Source organism: Dasypus novemcinctus, chromosome 22 (assembly GCF_030445035.2).
Source record: "Dasypus novemcinctus isolate mDasNov1 chromosome 22, mDasNov1.1.hap2, whole genome shotgun sequence".
NCBI lineage: Eukaryota > Metazoa > Chordata > Mammalia > Cingulata > Dasypodidae > Dasypus > Dasypus novemcinctus.
The window spans coordinates 18157239-18181935 of NC_080694.1; the positions used below are offsets into that span (position 1 = coordinate 18157239).

General features: G+C 35.9%; 1 protein-coding gene across 1 annotated transcript; it reads left to right on the top strand.

Annotated features, from left to right (window-relative positions):
* Positions 1-17344: 17344 nt before the first annotated feature.
* LOC139437340 (olfactory receptor 14C36-like) lies at positions 17345-18235 on the top strand. The gene has a single exon (XM_071211065.1). The coding sequence runs from the start codon at positions 17345-17347 to the stop codon at positions 18233-18235; it is 891 nt and encodes a 296-aa protein (XP_071067166.1).
* Positions 18236-24697: the final 6462 nt, after the last annotated feature.

A 24697-nucleotide genomic window follows, 5' to 3' on the forward strand; every position in this document is an offset into this window, starting at 1 on the left:
GTAGATGGACGCCCTAACCACTGGCCAAGTCCACTTCCCCCTTGAAAGCATTTTGAACTCTCTAAATTTGCTAGCTTCAGTGACATAAAACTTTGAAGTTATTTGTGTTTTTATTTATTACATTCAACAATTATTATAAATAAAAATACTAAAAGTATCAGCAAAATGCATCAAATGTGTGAAAATGAATCTAATGAAAACTGTACACAATTTATTGAAAACTAGAATATATCATCATGAAAAATTAAAGATATAAAGATAGAGGGAGAGATGTAATTCATATATAAGAAAATTCTACATTTTAAAGATGTGAATTCTTATGAAATGATGGACTCAATTTAACAAATGTGATTTAAAATGCTAGTTGTTTTCTTTGTAGGGAGTATTGGTAATTTCTAAGACTTAACTGTTCCTAAAATTTATATAAGAAAACCAGTGATTCAAAAATTGATGACAGTTTTGAAGAATAATAATGTTGGAAAATGTATACTGATAGAAGTCATGATTTCTAAGAGCAGTGGTAATTAAACCATATGATATTGGTGAAAAGTTAGATAAAAAGGACAATGTATCAAAATAGAGACTGCATACATAGGTCCACATATATACATAGTCCTTATTTACAGGAAGGCAACAAATCAATTCACAGGGCAAATGAATGGTCCTTTCAATAAATGCTACTGTAGAAAATAGATACCTATATGTTTTTTTAAAATCTCAAATTATTAAACTTTAATATGTGGTGGAAGAAGGGGAAATTTTTGCCTATTGAGAAATGTAAAATAACAAGTAAACAAATTTAAAAAAAAGGTTTTTAGAAAAGTTATATGATAGGGTTTTACTGCCTTGGAAAAGGCAAGAATATATGAATCATGGTTATAAAAATACAAACTATAAGTTAACAACAAATGAATTTTTTCTTAATTAAAATTGTGAATTTCTGTCAATTGACTGACTCTATTAATAGTCAGACACCAGGGGCTCCGTTCCTGCAACCCAATAGGAAAAGAGAGGATCTGTGTTTCCTTGGCTTCACTGAGCAAGTGCAAGCACTTTCAGCCCACATAGACTGGATTATTGAGTACCTTTGACTCTATCTCCACATTTGGCACCATCTTCGAATAAGAGGGGGCTGGTGTTTCCTCAGCTTTTCTGGTCAACAGCATGCACAGTTGGCCTGCATGGACTGGACTGTTGGTCACCTGTGGATCCATTCCCAACCCACAATAGGATAAGATGGGATTACTGTGTCCTCAACTTCTCTGGGCAATGGCAGGCTCTTTCAGTCTCCATGGACTGGATGATTTAGCACCTGTGGATCCACCCCAACTCCCTAAAATGTTGAGATGGCTGGTGTTTCCTCAGCATCTCTCAGAAACAGCAAGTACTATTCAGCCTACAGGGACTGAGCTGTTGGGTATCTGTGGAACCAACCTCAATACCCAATAAGATAGGAAGAGGCTGGAATTTTCTCAGCCTCTCCAAGCAGTGGCAGGCCCTTTCAGCCTACATGGACTAAACTGTCAGGAGATTGCATTGCCACACCCCAAAATACAGAGGGGACTCTCAGGGCAACTGCTGGTACATTCAGCTCACATGGATTAGATTATTGGACACTCCAGAGGCCCAGCCCCACCTATGGCAGGGAGGGTTAGTAGTGCTACATCAGTCTACCTGGGCAACTGCAGTCAGTTTGGACCAGCACAGCATAATTGCTGCTAACAGCTTCAGCACAATCCCTGCACCAGGCAAAGAAAGATTGTGAAGATTCATCAGCCTCTCCAGGCAACTACAGACAATCTTGTACTGCAAAACTTTGATTATTATACATGATTGCTGCTATGTCCTTACTGCTGGCAGTGGGAAAAGTGGGAATTCTCATCAGTTCTTGTGGCAACGTGGACAGCTTTAGCCTTCACTGCTTACAGCATCAACTATACCCTCAGCTCTTACTACAAAACCAGCAAGGGAGAAAAATGCAAGAAAGCCTTAAACTAAAGAGAAATTTCAGCCAGAATAAATACATCTATTAACACAGACACCAAAAAAAAATTACAATCCACACTAAGAAACAGGAAGATATGGCCAGTTAGAGAAACAATCTAAGTCTCCAAATGAAAAAGGAGTTGAGACAACTAATCAAAGATGTTCAAACAACTCTTCTTAATAAATTCAACAAGATGGCTAAAGAGATTAGGGATATTAAGAAGACACTAGGTGAGCACAAAGAAGAATTTGAAAGCATTCAAAATAGCAGAACTTATGGGAATGAAACACACACTAAATGAAATAAAAAATACATCAGAGGTCTACATTAGCAGATTTGAGGAGATGGAAGAAAAGATTGGTAATTGTGAAGAGATGGCATCTAAAAGGGAACATGTGAAAGAACAGATGAAGAAAATAAGGGAAAAATTGAACAATCTCAGGGAACTAAATGACATCAAGAGACATGCAAAAATAAGTTTAATGGGAGTCCCAGAAGGAGAAAAGAAGAAAAAAGGGCATATTGGGTATTTGAAGAAATAAAAGTAGAAAATTTCCCAAACTTATTGAAGGACATTGTGGTAGTTTGATATTATTTATGAATCTTCAAAAAAGAGAAAAATTGTTTGCAAAATTGTTCTGTTCCTCTGATTATAATTAGATTTGTTTGTATTAAATTCAAAGGTTTTACGTTTACTTGATAAAAGATTAGGGCATTGGTCTGAACATGTCAGTAGGGCATAACTCAGGGTGAGTCCCTACCTCATTGCTGGGGTGAAATTAAAGAACAGTCACTCAATAAGACACATAGAAAAGGGAGAGTTCCAGAGACACAGGAAGAAAGAGAGCTCCACAGACATGAAATAGGAGATGATCTGTCATGTTTGATCCTGGGGTCCCAGGGAGAGATGAGTCATTTGCTTGATATTTACAGCTGAAAAGAACAGAGAAACTGAGTAGCTGATGAAGCCTAGAAAGAAACTATCCCTATGCCAGAATGATATAGATGAGCCCTATGCCAACCTATAGCTGAGATCAGAAGAAACTGAGCCCATGGAGCCTTAGGAGGAAGAAGGAAAGCTGAACCCTAGCAGAGATCAGCAACCATTTTGCTTCAACACATGGCAAGTAGCTTTGGTGAGAATGTAATCTTGAGTTGGACTCTTTAGGGCCTTATAATTGTAAGCTTCTACCCCAAATAAATACTTTTTATAAGAACTGACAGATTTCTGGTACTTTCATCAGCACCCATTTTGGCTGACAAATACAGATATACATATCTGTGCCCAAAATCTTATATGTGGCAAAACTGTCTTTATAAATAAGGATGAGTTTAGAATATGCACAGATAAACAGAAACTGAGAGAGTTTATAACAAAGAGACTAGTTTGCAAGAAATACTAAAGAGAACATTACAGCCTGTAAAGAAATGATAGGAGAATAATGCTTGAAAGACAGTCTAGAAATGAAAATTATAACAGTAAAATTAACTAAAAGTATAAAAAGAGTTGTGAAACTAAAATATGATAAAACCCAAAGGTCAAAATGGGTGAAAAATGAACTGCCTTTTACAGTAATAACATTGAATGTTAATGAATCAGCATCTCTAATCAAAAGACAAAGACTGGAAGAGTGGATAAGGAAACATGAGTGATCAATTACTGACTATAAGAATGTCACCTTAGACCCAAGTATACCAATAGCTGAAATGTGAAAGGTCAGAAAAAATAATACCACACGTTCAGTAACAACAACAACAACCAAAGTTGAAGTAGCTCTACATATATCAGTTGAAATAGACTTTAAAAGCAAAACTTGTGCTAAAAATGTGGACATTATTATTAATAAAAGGGGTAATTCATAAGGAAGAAATAACAATTGTAAATGTATATGCACCTAACCAGTATGACCCAATGAGGCAACACAGGCAAACTGAAGGGAGAAATAAATATCTCTACAATAATAGTTGGAGACATCAATACACCACTCTCAGTATTGGACACAACATATGGGCAGAAGATCAATAAAGAAACAAATAGTTGAATAATATGAAAAATATGATATACCTGATACACATATACAGAACATTGCACCCCCATACAACAGGATATAAACTCTTTGTGATTGCTTATGGTCTTGCTCCAGGATAGACCATATTTTGGTTGACAAAGAAGAAATTACTAAATTCAACAAGATCAAAATTGTACAAAGCACTTGCTCTGATCATGATAGAATACAGTAGGAAGGCAACAAGAGGCAGAAAAATGGAAAATTCACAAATAAGTAGAGATTAAACAGCACAATCCACAATCTTAAATAATCACTTGGTCAAAAATGAAAATTTAAGGGAAATCAATAAACATCTTGAGATGAAAGAAACCAACAACAAAATTTCAGAACCTATTGGATGCTGCAAAGACATTCCTGAAAATGAAATTTTTAACCTTCAATGCTAACATTAAAAAAGAAAATAGAGCTAAAATCAGTGACTTAATTTCACTGCTGGAGGAACTAGAAAATGAACAGCAAACTAATCCCAAACAAGTGGAAAGAATGAAATAACAAATAACAGAGCAGAAATAAATGAAACTGAGAATGAGAGAGAGAGAGAGAGAGAGAGAGAGAGAGAGAGAGAGAGAGAGAAAGAGAGAGAGAATTAAGAAAACCAAAAGTTGGTTCTTTGAGAAGATTAACAAAATCAACAAACCTTTACCTAGACTGGCAAAGAAAGAGAGAAGATGCAAATAATAATGAAATGAAAAATGAAAATGGGGACATTACTACTGACCCCACAGAAATAAGAAAGATCATAACAGGATACTATGAAGAACTGTTTGCCAAAAAGCTAGACAATGGAGATGAAATGGAAAAATTCCTAGGAATGTACAACAACCTACATTGATCCCAGAAGAAAGAGAAATCTTAACCAACCAATCCCATGTAAAGAGATTGAACCAGACTTCATACAACTCCAAGACTAGACAGTTTCACCAGTGAGTTCTATCAAGCATTCAAAGAAGATTTAATACCAATCTTATTCAAGCTCTTCCAAAAAATTGAAGAAGTAGCAATGTTACCAAACTCATTCTATGACATACTATCACCCTAATATTGAAGCTAGATAAAGATATTAGCAAAAAAAAAAAAAAAAAATTAGGGACCCATTTCCATAATGAGTATAGATGGAAAAATTCTCAAAAAAGTAATTGCTAATCAAATCCAACAACACATTAAAAGAATTATTCTTCATTATCAAGTGGTTTTTATATCAGGCATGCAAGGGTGTTTCAACACAAGAAAATCAGTCATTGTACTACACCATATTAATAAATCAAAGAATAAAAATCACATGATCCTATTGATTGATGCAGAAAGACATTTGACAAAATACAGCATCATTTCTTGATAAAAATAATGTGAAAGTTGGAATTGAAGGAAACTTTTTCAATGTGGTAAAGGCCTGATATGAAAAATCCACAGCTATCATTGTCCTAAATGGTGAAAGTCTGAAATATTTCCTGTTGAGATTGGGAACAAGCAAAAATACATACTGTTACCACTGTTGTCAATATAATGCAACAGGTTCTAGCTAGAATAACCAGGCAAGAAAAAAAAAAAATAGCATCCAAAACCTAAAGAAAGATGTATGACTTTCACTATTTGTGGATGATATGACCCTCTGTCTAGAAAGATAAAAAAATCAATAAAGCTGCTTGAAATAAACAATTTCAGTAGTGTCAGGATACAAGATCAATATGCAAATATCAGTGGTGTTTCTATACATTAATAAGCTTAACCAAAAATATAAAGCACTTATATTCAGAAAATTACAATACATTGCTAAAAGAATTTTTTTTTTTTTAAAGATTTATTTTTCATTTATTTAATTCCCCTCCCCTCCCCCGGTTGTCTGTTTTCTGTGTCTTTTTGCTGCGTCTTGTTTCTTTGTCTGCTTCTGTTGTCGTCAGCGGCACGGGAAGTGTGGGCGGCGCCATTCCTCGGCAGGCTGCTCCCTCCTTCGCGCTGGGCGGCTCTCCTTATGGGTGCAATCCTTGCGCGTGGGGCTCCCCTACGCGGGGGACACCCCTGTGTAGCACGGCACTCCTTGCGCGCATCAGCACTGCGCATGGGCCAGCTCCACACGGGTCAAGGAGGCCCGGGGCTTGAACCGCGGACCTCCCATGTGGTAGACCGACGCCCTAACCACTGGGCCAAAGTCGGTTTCCCAAAAGAAATTTTTAAAAGACCTAAATAATTGGAAGAACATTCCATGCTCATGGATTGGAAGACTAAATATCATTAAAATGTCAATTTTACCCAAATTGATATACAGATTAGATGCAATCCCCCCAAAATATTCCACCGGCATTTTTTAAACAAATGGAAAACACAATTAACAAATTTATCTGGAAGGATAAGAGGCCCTGAATAAACAGAAACATCTTAAAAAGGAAAACAAAGTTTGAAGACTCACAATTCCAGCCTTTAAATCATATTAACTAACTATAGTGGTAAAATCAGCATGGGCCTGGCATAGAGATAGACACATAGGCCAATGAAACTGAATTGATGGTTCAGAAGCAGACCCACCCATCTATGATCGAGTGGTTTGCAAGCCTATGAAACCCACCCAGCTGGGGTAGAACAATCTATTCAACAAATGATGTGGGGGAATTGGACATCCATATCAAATATAAAGGATGAGGACTGCTATATCACACCTTATACAAAAATTAACACAATATGTATCCAAGACCTAATATAAGAGCAAGAAACATAAAGTTCCTAGATAAATTACAAGAAAATATCTTCAAGACCTGGTGGTAGGTTCTGCATTCATAAACCTTAGACTGAATACATAAGCAACAAAAGAAACTATGGATAAATAGGACCTCCTCAAACTTAAACACTTTTGTGATTCAAAGGGCTTCATCAAGAGGATGTACAGGCAACCCATTCACTGGGAGAAAGTATTTGGAAACAACATAGCTGATAAGGGTTTGAATTTCATTCTATATAAACAGATCATACAACTCAACAATAAAAGAGTAAGCAATCTAATTAAAAACTGGGCAAAATTTTAAAATAAACATTTCTCCAATGAGGAAATACAAATGGCCAAAAAGCTTATGTAAAAATGTTCCATATCACTAGTTATTGAGAAATGCATATTAAAATGACAATGAGATATCATTTTACAACACATAGAATGGCCATTACTAATAATACAAAAAACAAGTGTTGGAGAGGATGTGGAGAAATACGAATATTTCTTCACTGTTGGTGGAAATGAAGAAGAGTCAGCCTCTGTGGATGAGAGTTTGGAGGTTCTTCAGGAAGCTAAATATAGAACTGTCATATGATCCAGCATTTCTGCTTCTAGGAATATATCCAGAAGTACTGAAAACGTGACATGAACAGACATCTAACAGAATATTATTAGTGGCATTATTCATAATTGCCAAAATGGAAACAACACAGGTGCTCATAAACCTATGAAAGGATAAACAAAATGTAGTATATACATATGATGGAACAAATGCTGAAATAAGAAGAAATGAAATTGGCACACATACGATCACTTGGATAAATCTTAAAGATATTATGCTAAGTGAAGTAGCCAGACACAAAAGGACAAATATCACATGACCTCAATACTAAGAAGTATAAATGCATAGAGTAAAAACCTTGAGTGTAGGTTATTAGGAGATAAGAGGAGGACTGAAGGACTACTGGTGCTTAAAGTATGTAGAGGTTTCAATTAACTTAACTGTAAATGCGTGGAAACAGATATGGTTGATGTAAAACCATGAGTAAAAGCCAGTTCATAAATGAATTGTGGCTAAAAAGGGAAGTTTAGGGATGTAAATATTAACTGAAAGAAAATTATAGAATAATCTAGGGATTGAATAACACAGTCAACCCAGAAGTGGATGAGAATTGTGGTAATGGTACAGATTCAGAAATGCCCTTCTGTTTGCTAGAACAGATGTACATCACTATTGCAGTGTGGTGGAAATGTGGAAAAGCATGGGAAAAATACAGTCGGTGTGACATATGGACTGTGGTTAACAACAGTAGTGTAATATTTTTGCATCAATGCCAAAAATGTACTTACTTGATAATGGGGAGTTGTGAAAAAAATCATGTCAAGTGTATTCTTTGGACCATGGTCCATGGTAATAGTCTGATGATATTATCTCATAATCTGTAACAAATCTTTCCCCACAGTGTGGTGTGTTGATTTTGGGGTGTTGTATGGGCATTCTACACATGTGCCTGATTATTTAGTAAGTTTGCAACTTCGGTAATAAGAATATATAAGAAAATAATAAGGTGATTTTGGGGGAAATACACCCAAATGTAATATATGGACTCTAGTTAGTAGTAATATTTTATGATATTCTCTCACATTTGTAACAAATGTTTCACAACAAAGCAAGGTGTTGGTGGTGGGGTTATGTAATGGATCCTTTTATGATGTGATGTATTTTTGTTTTGTAAGATCACAACTTTTACTATACACATTGTTTATGCGTGTTGATGTATGAATGATTTACTTCAATAAAATTTTTTGAAATGAAGAAAATACCCAGTCAAAACCTATTTTGTTGAAAAAAATTATATTTAAATTAAAAAGAATATGTATGTTGAAAATGAAAGGTAAAAGAAATAGAAATTTATGAATATGAAAGCACAGACCAAAAGATATCTGACCATATCTTTTTCAATAATGGCAGGGTATAGGGCCAGAAGTATAACAAAATGTTAAGAGTTATTTTGCATCAAGAAAAATGGTTCAATTCAATAGAAACAGCTAATAATGCCAAATTTTATATGCCTACTATCATTTCTTAAAAATATATATTGCTCAAAATGATGTAACAAAAAAGAAACTTTTAACTTCCAAAATTTTATTTGGAGGTATAAATAGAGTACGGTTTGTATATAAAACATGAGGAAAATCAGAAATGTATAGACTTGAACAGTGCAAATGACTAAGTTGTTCTAATTACCGCAGATACACCAAATGGCCTAAGGATCCAGAACAAACATTATTTCCAAATACGCAGTACAATGCATCATAATAGATAATTTGCTGTGTGAAATTCAGCATATGTCAGCAGATTTGAATCACTGACAGTCAAATGAGCATAGATAATTAAAATGGAAATCAGTGACAAAAAATTAAGAGAAATTCTAAGATCCAGAGAAGGCTTTCACTCTCCAGACTGGTTCTAAAGAGCATATATTGGGGTTTAAGATATATTTAGGGGATTGAATCTTTTTACTGACAATATGATAGCCAGGCCCTGAGCCTCAACAGACTCCAGCTCCTACAATCTGATTTATTGGACTCACCTCACTCAGCTAAGATGGAGTTGAAGAAGGACAACCACCACACCATAAAGCCTAGAGTGCCTACAACTGAAAGCAGGAGGATTGCATCCAGTAACCATGTGGAATCTGAGCCTCCTCTTGACATAGAGGTGCAACGGACACAACCAATCCAAGGTCCACATAGAAGAGGTGGCATTGGATTGGGAAAAGTGGACATGGTGGACGATGGGTATGGGGAATGGCAGGAAGAGATGAGATGTGGAGGCGCCTTTGGGACTTGGAGTTGCCCTGGATGGTGCTTCAGGGGCAATCACCGGACATTGTAAAGCCTCCCAGGGCCCACTGGATGGAATGGGGGAGAGTATGGGCCATGATGTGGACCAATGACCATGAGATGCAGAGATGCCCAGAGATGTACTTACCAAATGCAATGGATGTGTCATGATGGGAGTGAGTGTTGCTGGGGGGGGAGGGGTGCGGTGGGGGTGGTGGGGTATTTTTTTAATGTAATATTTTTACAAAATGAATAAAAAAATAAAATAAATTAAAAAAATAAAGAGCATATATTGAAGTGTCTTCTAATATGCCTCTTTTCCAGGTACTAGTCCAAATGTTTTATTCTATGTTCCACTGTGTCACATCTACAGCAGGCTCATGAGGGTGGACAAAGCTGTTAGTGTGTTAACAAGATGAAGAAACTAAGTCCCAAGAGAATAAGTCATGTGAAGACCTCACTGGCTTTCATGATTATATTTGGCAACAGGTGAATAACTAGCATTCAATAACTTTTATTTGATATTTTAGGCAATTTTAGAGGGTCATTTTGCCATTTAATCTAGTACAAACCTTGAGATTTTGGCCTGCTTTGTGAATATCACCAATTCCTCAGAAGAAAACCTGAGGAAATATTTATAAATATAAAACGAGAAATACCTGTTTTCTGAGATTGTGTTGAAGCCAGATTCTGGGCATTTCTACCACTGCTGTTTGGTTTTAAGTGTCCACATACATTTCACCATACAAATAATCATAATAAAATAATTGTAACTTTACTTCTGTTTAATTATTGCCTCATTATTTAGCAATTCATTACATAGCTTCATAGATGCTAAATATTTCTTGATAACAAAATTTGTGTTCAAGCACACATTATATTTATGTCCTTTCTCATTTTCTGCCATCAATTATCCACAAATTACCTCTGGGCAATGTCTGTTATAGATGCCAAGAACTGTGCACACATAGGTTTTCCCTAAGGCCATCTGGAACTGAACACAGAGGCACTCGTTATGAAACAGAGAATTCCTCTCAGGATAGCAGCAAATCTTCCCACTTGTGCTTGCTTGCACCTGAAGTAGGATTGGACCCTTCCTAGAAATCCTGACTTGCCAATACAGCATAACAAGGCAATATTACCTTGTGAGTATATTTGTTATTAGTTATTATTTTCCTTCTCCTTGACCACACTCCATGAATCATCCATAAGTCTTTCTTAACTGTTTAGTTATTTGTTGAGAGACACTTCCATTAGAACTAGAACAGGAAATATAGGTAGGGAAGGTATTTACATAATGAGACCAATGTCTTCTTTTCACTCTATTACATTAAAATCATTCATTTCAGAACTTTTATGAGAATTGCTTTTATGAGAATTAAGGGACGAGTGATCATATATCAGCAATGGATGGAGCCGTTGTCAGCAATGCGGGCAGAGGCAGTGGTATCTTGGCTTGCTGCTCAGAGCTTCAGGAATGTGGAAGGCTAAATTCTACTAATAGTTAAGTAAATTTTGTGATGCTGTTTGTGATTATCTACAAAGTGGAAACGCTTTTTTATGTATTTTTTGCTATGCAATTAATAATTTTATGAATGTTTGTTAATGAGTTACATTTTGCCAACCTATACCAAAGGCTGTTCCAATTATTCAAAGTGAATCAGTTCATCTCTGACAAAAAGGTGAACATAATCCCTTATATTTCAGGTGTAATTCTAGGATTTTGTAATATCAGCTCATGAAAGGGCATATAAGCATCTCTTCATTATTCATCCCACTGCTTTCAGACCAGTGTTTGCATACAACTCATCCAAAATTATTTTGAAAGATTGAGTTAATTAAAAAGAAATTAAAATTAGATTGATATGTGAATGCATAAGTTAATGAAAAATATATTAATGCAGAAAATATGTATTCCTATTCTTCAGGTTGAAAATGCATCTTTCAAGTATTTACAGAAAAGGCGATGCATAATTTGCCTTTGCACTTTGAGGCATGAGAGCACCCAAACAATAGTCTACCCACCCCCAGAAATATCTATTATGCACCTGCCAAACTAAAGGCAAGGAAATGGCCTCAAATTTTTAAAAAATCATTTAATACCTTTTATACTGATTTTATATTGCTGTATAACTTGGAGCAAAACAAAAAGTAAAAGTAAATGCAATAAATTGGGATTTCCTTATCTTTTTTTTATTTCTTGGTTTAAAAAATAGCATTCTGTAGACTTAAGATGGAATGAATGCAAATGTAGATGAGACCTTTTCTTAAGCATATTGTAAGTTATATGTATTCTTATTTATGCCTTTCAAAACATTGCCACCATCCTCAGTACTTCTTCTTTGAAATGTTTTACAATTGTTAAATTCATAGATAGGTATTGCTACATATTTTCTAGATAAAGAAATTTAGGTTAAAAGATATTAGAGAATCTCCCAGTGCTACAAAGCAATCGAATGGCAAAGTTGGCATGCAAATCCTATCTTTGCCTGATGGACATAACTTTTCAACTCTGCTACATTGTCATGGAAATTCAAGGTATAAACCTGAAATTTATTGGTGAATGTGATATATTAAAATATTATTCACAATGTGTACAAACTGTATGTGGTGGATTGAATTGTATACCACAGTTTGGATATGGTCTGATTCTAGTGTGTGTGGGTGCTTTATAAATAACCTATTTTCAAGATGTTCCTGCAGTTAAGGTGTGGTCCCACTGAAATTGGGGTTTTATTCCAGATTACCTAAGAGTCCTTTTTAGGCAGAGTGAAGGACAGATGGAGAGAGAAGCCAGGAGAGGTCACTATGTGCATTGCAAAGTAGCAGAAAAGGCAAGGGCCAAAGAGTACCTACAGGTAGACTCAGAAAGCCAGTATTCTTGGAAAAAGCAGCGCCTCAATTTTGTAGTTCCCTAGACCCATAACAGTGAATAAAAAAAAAAAAAACTGTTGTTTTTGACAACCTATTTCATGGTTTTTGTTTATCATCCAGAAACTGAAACACTATGAAAACCCATTGTCTTTCTACAATATGATAGTAGCAGTCTGAATAGACTTTCTATTAAGAAATTATTTTTAAGATCTCAGTCTACAGAAAGGGAAACAATAGTTTAGGGTAGACTTCTTAGACATATTGAACTAGCCATTTAAAAACTTTACCATACTATGCTATCATATTGAGCCATTTTTTAAATCATTTTGAAATAGAAGCCACCAGGGAGAAACAAACAGGTATTGCTAGAGGAGGTTAGTCTGAAAGTGACATATTCTCTGCTTTCTGGCAGTTTGCAGAGTTTCTCCATCTTACAGGTATTATATTGGTGGTGGTAATTAAGGTAGCCAGGAAAGAAGACCCTGATTCATGGGAAAATAGAAAATATTTCATTATCTGTGATAATTCCAGTGTGCATGGATAAGCTCTTCATTTGACCAGTGCATTTCATAGTTTCAAATCTTCAAAGAAAATAATTTATGTGTTGATTTTTTAGGGCTTAGTTGGTATTTAGGACTAGACTCTGCAATTCTTTCTGTGAGGGATGCAAAACACATGCTAATTATTTATGGCTTATTGTAATAGTTATGAAAAGGAAGGTTGTCAAGGAATTAGATGTGAGTAACTAACTCACCAGTAACTCATCCATCACCAACAAATCATATATTTTGCAAATGTACAGAACACAAACTATGTAACAGCTTGTGAAATTCTGAAATGTTCACATTTATAAGAAAACATGGCATTATTTAACAAAATGGAAGACAACATAATTCATCTTAGTCACTTGATGAAGACATTAAATAATAAGTACTGACTACTCCAAATATGATCATAAGTTCAGGAAAAGATGTTAAAACCATTATTCCTATTTTCTAAAATCATGAAAAATAATTGTAGTGAAATTAAAGTGAATCAATCAAATAATTTATCACATTTCCATAAGGTAATAATATTAATGTATACTATTATTAAGAAATGCTTATAGTTAGAAATTCAGAAAGTACAAATGGAAAGAAAAACTCAAGTAGAATTTTATCTCTTCCAAATTTTTCCTCCGAAAGAATATGCTTTAATAATTACTTTATTGTTTCTAGAGATCTTCTCAATGAAATTGTTTTACAAATCTTAAATTAATGAGGTAGGCATTATTGGAGATATTTCCTGGATAATTTTTCTGGAATTTTCAATTATGCCATGTGTTACATCAAAGATGATCTTGATTATTTTATAACAAAATGAGTTACAACTAAGTTATATATCCAAGTTCTACCAATTTTAAGATATTTGAGGTCTATATAAAATATTGTAAATGAACCACTAATGGAGGTCATAAAATTATTCATTAGATCTAAGGTCATTAAGGACAGTATTTTTTTTTTTTTTACAGAATATATTAGTTAAAGCTTAGTGACTTGTCAGAAATGTTATCAGGTACCAATGGCCTTCAGTGTAAGGAATAAGAAGGAAACATGAGAAAAATTTCAAAAGAATGGGAGTCAGGGTGGCAGAGATGGTAGAATAAATGAGAGCAGATAAAAGATGAACAAGATGGAAGATAGGGAGGAGAAGAAGGTGACAGACTTGAATCCCAAACTAAGGATGATGGAATGTACTGAGAATGTATTTGGAACTGACTACTGAGAAATGAAAACTTGATCTTCATACATCGTTAACGGACTGGACTGAGTGACAGTAATAATATAGAAAAATATTGGGAAAGCCGAGATGTGGTGCCAGGGTTGGAAATCCTTGTAGCACAATTCAGTGTTGACAGATGTTCAAAAATGTAAAAATAGGAGGGAAAGGCATTTGAAATTCTGATGAGTATGTTATTGGAATGAGATGCTTAGATGCTGTCAAGAAGCCAGATAGTGAAATATGAGCCAAATATTGAGAATGAGGGATAATGCACTGTTGGGAAAAGGCTAATGGATAGATATAAGAGGATAATGTTAGTAAATTAATGTAAAGGATTTCACAATGTCGTTTTTGAAAAAGAAACCTAAGTTTATGAAAATGCAAGGAATGCAGGCTGAAGATGAGAAACAAACAACTGACATTTAATAGGAAATATTGGCACCAATGAAAGAGAAATTGAAATTAGCCTTAAATATGGATAGTCCCTTGGAAGTGTTACGTGGCTCAAATGATAAGGCTTCCACCTGCCCATATGGTTCAATCCCTAGGACCTCCTGGTGAAAAAGAAGAAGAGAAAGAATGCATGTGCAGTGAGCCAGTGGCCATATGGTGAGCCAAGTGCCCATATGAGTGCCCACATGTTGAGCCAGTGCCCGTGTGGTGAGTCAGTGCCTGCACAAATGGGTCACACAGCAAGATAATGCTGTAACAAAAAAAGAGAGATGAAAGTCAAAGCGAAGCTCAGTAGAGATCAGGAATGAAGGTGGAACAATTGACAGGGAACTTTTCTCCACATCAGAGGTCCCCAGAAACAAATCCCTCTGAATCCTTGAGGAGAAAGGTGAGAAGACAAGACAGAAGAGAGAAATAGATACAGAAGATCACACAGAGAGTGCGCAGACAGCAAAAAAAAAAAAAAAGCAAGGTGAGGATGGGGAGCAGAAAAATACCTAAATCTTTAAAAAAATATATGGATAGGCAGCGGACTTGGCCCAGTGGTTAGGGCGTCCGTCTACCACATGGGAGGTCCGCGGTTCAAACCCCAGGCCTCCTTGACCCAAGTGGAGCTGGCCCATGCGCAGTGCTGATGCCCGCAAGGAGTGCCCTGCCATGCAGGGGTGTCCCCCGCGTAGGGGAGCCCCTCGTGCAAGGAGTGTGCCCCGTATAAGGAGAGCCACCCAGCATGAAAGAAAGTGCACCCTGCTCAAGAATGGTGCGGCACACACGGAGAGGTGACACAAGATGATGCAACAAAAAGAAACACAGATTCCTGTGCCTCTGACAACAACAGAAGCCGACAAAGAAGACACAGCTAATAGACCCAGAGAACAGACAACTGGGATGGGGGAGGGAGGAGGAGGGAGGAGGAGGGAGGAGGAAGAGGGGGGAGGAGAGAGGGGAAGGGGGAGGGGGGCGAGAGAAATAAATAAATAAAATAAATCTTTAAAAAAATATATATATGGATAGTCCCATCTACCCTTAGACTACAGTAAGGATGTGTGAAAATACTTAGGAATTATATTAAGATTCTTATCCTATTATAATTTTCAAATGAACATATGAAAGTATTTTGAGGTAGAGAAGATGCTGGGGAAACATAAATATTTTACACTGTTGACTTTAAAATAAGAGTTATAATAAATTACCTTGAGTTGAAGTCATCACATACTGTTAGGTAAGGCTGGGATATTAAAATATATATATACACACACACACATACCTATAAAGAACATGGTTTGAATAATGTAATGGTCCACGTTAGTATTCAATATATAGGGAATAAATGGAATGCTATTTAAGCCCTGGATCACCATGACTGGATAGAATTCCTGCAGTACCTGACTGGTGGGATGTAACCACAGAAATGAATGATTAACCTGTGCTAAAGGCAGGATTGGAGTGTGGGAGAATGAAGTTCACCACGTTGAAGAGCACTGGAGGAGGAAATGCATCATGTGGCACTACGTCATCCCAGAAGAAAATGTGGCCTTGAAGGCATGCTTTGCTACTTACAGAGCCATTGTTACTTAGTTTCCTTGATCATCCAGTGACCCAGGTTTTTTCATTGGAATTTTGGGTATGTTAGACCCAAATCTGTAATTACAATTAGAATTATAGTACATTGTTAAGTAAACTACATAGGACATTCGAAATATATACAGTCTCATGCTATTAACATTATTTAGGTTGATTATTGTGCCTAGTCTAAGAAAGGATTAAAATTAAGCCACAAGGTATCTACTAAAATATTTGAGAAAGAAACCCACACTGAGAAATAGTGTATCCACAGGGATGTAATAAAATATTTGAATCAAAAAGTGAGGGAAGAAAATAGGTAAGGATAGAAAGAAATAGATGAAGATAAGAATCAAATGTGAAAATAATAAAATAGTATAAAATAGTACATGTTAATAATTGATTGCTAGGGAGAGAGATATGTATCCAGTGATCTCAGAGAGAGCAATTCTTAATAGTTATTTTCCAAATGAAATGACTAACAAAAGAGATAGTGATGAAGATAGAGATAAAATAATTGTTTCCATGTGGAGGGCACATGATGGGTTTCAGCTGCATATAAATTAAGAGAAGAGCTAATAAAATAGGAGTCTCCTATCATTGTTCAGATACTATTTGGTTATGAACTGATAGTGCTACCATTTGGGAAATATTTCTGAAGAATATTGTATATAGAAATTAGCTCTATTAACTCCATAAATCCTACAGGCAAACCTTTGAATTCAAATATACTTATCTACAGCTCTGAAGAGATAGAGATATATGGAAAATTGCTATAAGATTTTAAGATTACATTTTATTGAAAAAACTTGCTGGAAAATAAGGTATGAGGAAGGGAGATTAAAGAATAAGTCAATATTATATTATGTTTTACTACCAACTAACACAGAGAAGGAAATAGGATAAACATGAATCTATACATGTACTTACGCTATTTTTTTCCCTCCTGTTTCTTTTCTGTTTTTAGGGAATATTTGCCCTCATTTGTCCACATCAATAGCAAATTACCTAAACATGCCCAATTCAACCACAGTGACTGAATTCCTGCTTACAAGATTTTCTGATGTGTGGGAGCTCAGAGTCTTACACGCCATGCTATTCCTACTGATGTACTTGGCAACCCTGATGGGCAACTTTCTCATTGTTACAGTAACCACTCTCAGTCATAGTCTTCACACTCCCATGTACTTCTTCCTTAGGAATCTCTCTGTGTTGGACATGTGCTACATTTCTGTCACTGTTCCTAAGGCATGTGCTATCTTCCTGCTTGAGAACAGGGCAATCTCCATGGTTGGATGTGCATCTCAGATCTTCTTTGTGCTCTTGTTTGGTTATACAGACCTGCTGATCCTCACAATCATGGCCCTTGACTGCTATGTCGCCATCTGCCAGCCCCTCCACTACACTGTGATCATGAACCCTCAGGTCTGTGTCCAGATGACTCTGGCCTCTGTATTCGGTGGTCTAGTCTATTCAGGTTTCCACACTGGCAACACATTCCTGCTGTCCTTTTGTGAGTCCAAAGTGGTTCATCAGTTCTTTTGTGATGTCCCTTCTCTACTGAAGCTTTCTTGCTCTGACACCTTAAGCAGTGAAATTTTAATTCTTCTCTCTGCAGTGCTAGTTGGTGGCTGCTTTGCCTTCATAACTGTGTCTTATATTTGGCTATTTTCCACTGTGTTCAAGTTTCCAAACAGGGGAGAACAAGGGAAGGCCTTTTCTACATGTGTTCCTCACAACCTTGTGGTGACTATCTATGTAAGCTCAGGTGCTGCTGTATACATGAAGCCAGCCTCTAACTCTCCCACAGTTCAGGACACAATTGCCTCTGTGTTCTATTCTATAGTCCCTCCTTTCTTGAATCCTATTGTCTATAGTCTTAGAAACAAGCAAATAAAGGAGGCTATAAAGAAAGTTATGTGGCAAATGCTTTTTCAGGAAAGAGATGGGATAATTAATACAAGACACTTCCACTTTACTTGAGTGAGTTGAAAATGCCCCAATCATAAGTTTGTTGCCTATTTCGAACATTAAGAGACATGAATTGAATGTTCAGGAGGCAATGATTGTACTATATGCCAGCATAGTTACAACATAAATATATTTTGACATTTCTCCTTTAGAAAATGTACATTCTCTGATAGTAGATCCATCATTGCCAAGTGGTATTGCCATTAACTCTCTCTTAAACTTAGAGAATCCTAGAAAATATAAAATATATACTAATTTTCTTTTATATTTTGAGTACTTAGAAGAGACAGAAAATCATTCATTCATCATACAGTTAAAATATTCCTAAAATATATATAACATCTGAAACCTGGTAATAAGATAACATTAAATATTTTGTTCTGAATAAAATGTAAACTTCAGAGGAAGTGGTGACTTGTGATTGAGAATGAAGATGCATCTCCCTGTATTTCATAGTATGGAAGAATACATTTTATATAAGAATTACCTTTGTTCAGCGCAAAAAAAAAAAGCAAAATTATAAATATCAGTGGGTGGAGACCCATATAATGAGCAGGAATGTTTGTACTCCCATCCTGAGGAGGTCCTATGTTCTCAAATAGAGGGGAGGATGTCTCTCAAGAGCATGGTTGGCTTCTAATAGGGGAGGACAGATGAGCGTGCCAAGTCCTCAGCATTGTTGCAAGTATGTATGGATCTCCTCCTTCAAGCGGAGAAGCCTGCTTGTCACTGTGGGCCCTGGGGGCAGGGGAGGGAGAAAATAAATAGATGGAAGAAGGGATGATTAGGGGGCAATTGAAGTGTTCTGCATGATCTTGTATGATGAATATATGCCATGTTAAATTTCACCAAAAATTAATAAAAGTTTAGGGTCTAAAATGTAAACCATAATGTAAACTACTGACCATGGTTAGTAGCTATGTTTCAATATTTGTACATCAGTTGTAACAAATGTACCATCCACATGTAAAAAGAATATTAATAGGGAAGGGGGAAAAGGGGAAGGATGTTGGGTATATGGCATTCCCCTATATTCTGTATGTGTCTTTACTTTGACCTAAAATTTCTCTGAAGACATAATGAGGAATAAAAGGGTAAGATACTGAGGAAGAAATGGAAGAAATTGCCACTGTACATACAGAGCAAAAGATATTACATCAAAGAAAGGCAAATATCAAACATTTTTTTAAAAATATTTTTCATTTTTAATACCTCAACTTTTTACTTTTAGTTTTTAAATTATTATGTATTATATTTCTTTTGCTTAAACTTATCATTACTGTTTAATTTTCCTATCAACTGAATTTGGCAATATATTAGGCTTCATTTTTAAGAAGTTTTGAACCACAGAGGGATTCAGCTATGGCAGGGGAGGATCATTGGTGTGAGGTGGTCATTGATGGCAGATGCATGGGAGGGAGTTCATTTGGGCATACATGTAGGGTATTTTGATATGTTCAGATGTTCATTGGGTATTCACATAATGGGTAGAGATTCACACAACTGAGGGAGTGCTGGGTTTCCATCCTTGGGAGCTCTATGACATTCTTCAATGGAACAGCAACAATCCTCCAAGTGCAGGGGCAATGCCCAGTGAAGAAGGATGGTCCAATGATGGGCCCTTGATACTGGTGACTATACTTATTGCATTTGCACTTGAAATTTCAACCTGGCCCAGTGTTGCAGGGTACCTAAGGGTTACCTTCTGAGAGGATTCATGTTGCTCAAATGTGGCCATTCTGTAAGCCAAACTCAGCATATGAATGTATTACCTTTCCCCCCAGAGTGGGACATGACTCCAGGGAATAAGCCTCTCTAACACTGAGGAATTACTACCAAGCACCAGATGGTGATGCAACTGGAAAAATACTTTAAATAATAGGGGGAAATGGTAAAGACAAATGAGTTTATATGGCTAAGAGACTTCAAAATGAGTTGGGAGTTCATCAGAGGGATAACACTGATGCACATCTCAGCAGGATCTCATAGACAGCCAAAGTAGATACTTGGTATCTACCCATGTAGTGGTGTCCCTGAGGGTTATGGGGACACCGAGGTGGTCCTACAGTAATGGCAGATGTCTCCAGAGTTTAGTGCCTTGCCAGTGTGCCCTACTTTGGAATTTGTGCTCCAGAGTGACTTAGGCTCATATGTTACTTCTCTATACATGGCGCATCTTTCCCTATTATTGAATCTGTGGTTGTTGCTGGGGTTGGTGGCACTGGGGTTGGTATGTATAGAAGACTTGAACCTCTGGTCAGCCCATGTGCCAGCTGGGCCCTGAGCCTCAGCAGAGTTGCAACACCTACTCTCCAGGTTGTTGGACTTAACCCAGGTCAGCAAACAAGGTGGTAAGGATGGACAACCAACACAACAAGGAACAAAGAGAGTCTACAACTGCAAGCAGGAGAGTACCATCCATCATTCATGTGGGATTGAAGCACCCCCTCAATTAAGAGGTAGAGTGGGCATCACCATCCAAGAGTCCTCAGCATTGGAGAATAAAATACAGAAAAGTGTGGACTTACTGGTATTCGACTATAGAAGTTTTGTGATTCTAACAATGGAAAAACTATATAATTGATGTGGAGACAGTGGCCACTGGAGTTGCTGAAGGCAGGGGTAGGGAAATAGAGGTGAAATATGGGGACATTTTTGGGATTGGAGTTACCCTGAATGATATTGCAGGGACAGATGCAGGACATTATATATCCTGTCATAACCCACTTAATGGACTAGGAGAGAGTGTAAACTACAATACAAACTATAATCCATGTTGTGCAGCAGTGCTCCAATATGTATTCATCAATTGCAATGAATGTAATACACTAATGAAAGAAGTTGTTGATGTGGGAAAAGTAGGGGTTGTGGGGAGTGGGGCATATGGAACTCTCCTATATTTTTTAATGTAACACTTTGTGTGATCTATATCTTTTAAAATAAATAAAAATATATTAAAAATAATACAGGATACTAATAGTGTGGATTGGAGGAAAATACACCAAAAGTAAGACATGAATTCTAATTAGTAGTAATATTTTGACAATGCTTTTTCATCATTTAAAGCAAATATTAAATAATAGTGCAAGATGTTGTTAGTGGGGTGATGTCTGGAAGCTTTGTCTTTTAAAGCATGCTTGTTTTGTAAGTTCACAACTTTTCCTATATACTTACTGTTTATATTTGTTCATCTATGAATGATGTACTTCAATATATATTTTAAAATAAATATTTACATAAACTTTAATAACAACAAATCTAACTCTGCTGTTTCTTTTCATTGGAAATGGAATCTGTCCTGCTGATCTGAAATGAGCATGCCTGACTCATGGAGTATATATAATTAGAATGCTAATATATAATACTACTCATTATTTGTGAAACAGTAGCCCAATGTGTTATCCATTATTTTAAAAGTTATTCTACCACAAATGTACCATCCAAACAATCATCCAACAAAACCCGATTAAAAAAACCTGTTACTTAGAATGATTGAAATGACCATGATGGTAAACTTAATATTAAATGATGACATAGAAAATGAGGCAGATCTGAAATGATCACTTCCCTAGATAGCGATAAACTTTATTTCATTTCAGGCTGGATCATAATCACAAAGCTTCACTGAGAACTGAGAATTCTTGTTTAGAAAGTTAAGACCGAATACCAATACATAATTTCAGTGTTTGTTTCAGAAAGTCATGTGATTCAATATATCTCAGCAAACAGATATTTTATGGAGAAAAGTGTTTGTTAAGACCTTCCAGGCGTAAGTCAGCAGTTTTAAGGAACCATTTCAAGATCTTTGCCTCCTATATCCCCCAATATTAAATTGTAATTTTTTCAATTTTACCCAATCTAAAACAATCCCTAAATCGAAGTTCCTGCAGATATACAATTTATTTATGAACAAATTAATGCATAACTCCTTTTCTAGTTAACATCTTTTTTTACAATATGTTCACTCTATTATAGAAAGAGAATGTCAATTGGTTGACCATTTTGTGAAAATAACACAAAATATGAATAACAAATCATTCATATAATATGATCTCGACTGGGTAGGGGTCATCCACAAACATTATGTCATGTTGCTCAATTGTAATCTCTGCAATTTTCAAGAGTACTCTCCAACGAGTCTTATATGCTTTTGCACAGCCACCAGCATGGCTGTTCAGCAATCAAAAGTAGAACTGAAAGTCTTGAAGAGAGTATATTGGAATCCCATAAAAATACCACTTGAAAGTAAGATGGCAAGATACAAATAAAGAGCTGATGATTTGCCTTTCCTCTGTGAGGTCATCATGTCAGCTCCTGAAAAAAATCCACACATTTAAGCACTTTCCTAAAGATATTAAAACTGACTTTTATATTTCATCAAATGTTTTAACCGTTTGAAGCAGATAGAACTATGCAATTATAGTGACCCTAGGATCCAAAATCATTAAATGACCTAATGAGGGTACTTGGCTGAACAAATGCAGTATGACTTGTGTTAACCCACTGTGAATAACCCTCTGGAATCAATCTATTTTAACAAGGAAGGTAGTTAATTAGCATGAGAACCACATATAACTTAGTTTTATCACACAAATACCTCCGAATTTGACATTTGAATTATCAGCCAACACTCAATAAATTTCTTCATTGATAAATGTTTTCTTGCCTGATAAACCTTAAAATATATTCATTTATTTTCCATTTATTTAGACTATCTTTTGATTATTCCTAAGCAATTATATTATTGATTTCCTTCATTTTTAGATACTTACTGCACTACGTAACAACATTTGTTTCTTTATATTAACATTTCTTGTGTTCTTTTGATTTTATATGATCTAGTGTTCTCATTTTGCTTTATCACAATTTCTTAGATAACTGGATCTTGAGCATATTTTCATCCACATTGTTATGAATTAATGAGGATTCCATTTGGAAAACAAAACATTATGAAGAACTAACATTTCATTCCTATACAAGAAAATATTTACACAAGTCTTTAGGGCACAAGTAAATATGTAATTTATATTAAAATGCCAAATAATCTAAAATAAAATTAAGTGTTCCTTGGATTGATATTTAGGCCAGTAACAGGGATCATAACTTTATAATATCAGACATAACCCTTTACTCTTTAAACTATGTGAGAAATAACACATATGAAAAGAAAATATTAAGAAACTGAGCTGTACCCAGCAGCAAGATTTTAACTTCTGAAAATGTGTCCTTCAGCATGAAGTTGTCAAAATAATGACAAACTTGGTCAATGGAGTTAGAATACGGTTCTCTAAGCAAATAGAAATTTCTGCTATTATACACAAAAGTAGGCTAAAACTATTATTTACTTATTTCTCTTTTTTGTGAATATATTTTTTCCTTTATTACTTACCATGAATTACAATGTATGTTATTTTGGTTCCATCAATGGCTTATATTATTACTTTGTATTTCATTTTTAATATCCAAATACTTAAATTGATTTAATTGAAAATGTCACTATTTTCCAGGGCTGTTATAACAAATTCCAAACACTAGTTGACTTAAAACCAGAATTTATTGCCTCAGATTTTGGAACCTAGAAGTCCAAATCAAACTATTAACTGGCAGTGCTTTCTCTCTGATATCTGTAGAGTTCAGGTGTTGACTTGAAGTAATCACGGGGCTCGTCGGCTTGTATCTCTACTTCTGTAACTCAGTGCCTGCACTTACCATTCCACTGACTTCTGACTTCTAATGACTAATTTTGCCTGAATTTCTTCTTATAAGGACTCCACTAATATGGATTAAGTCTCACATGATTCCTTGCCTGTTCTAAGCATGATGTTCAAAGATTCTTTTTATGAATGAATTTTTATGAAAGAGTTCACACATTAACTAATGACAACATCCTCAAAACCTTATTTGCAAGAGGGTTCACTCCTCCAGGACAACAGATTCACTTGCATGTGTCGTCACTCAATCCGCAACAGTCTGCCCCTCCTCCTCAGAATGATGTTTGCCAAAGCAAAGTATGTTCACCTTGCCCCAACACCCCAAAACCCTTAAGTCATTTCAGTAACATCTTTAAGTCCAGAGTCACATCGAAATCAGTTATGGGTGGGATCATTCATGGACAAATTTCATTTCAATCGGTGGATCAATGAAAACTAGTTAATAAGCTATTTGCTTCCAGGATAAAATGGTAGGACAGGTATAGGAAAGACATTTCAATTTCAGAAAGAAGAAATTGGAAGGAAATAGGAGTCATGTGTCCCAAGGTAGTACGAAACACAGCTGGACAAACTCCATTTATATTCCAATTTGTGAGGATTATCTGTAGTTTGAGGCTTTGTCCTGTGGGCCCCATACTTCCCAAGCACTAGGAAAGAGACGACGCTTATCCCAAATACAGCGGCATAAGCCCCACCCCCTCTCCAAATACCGAGTCAGAAGGCATGCTCTATCCATGGGCTGGGGGGTGACCTCTCTGTTGGC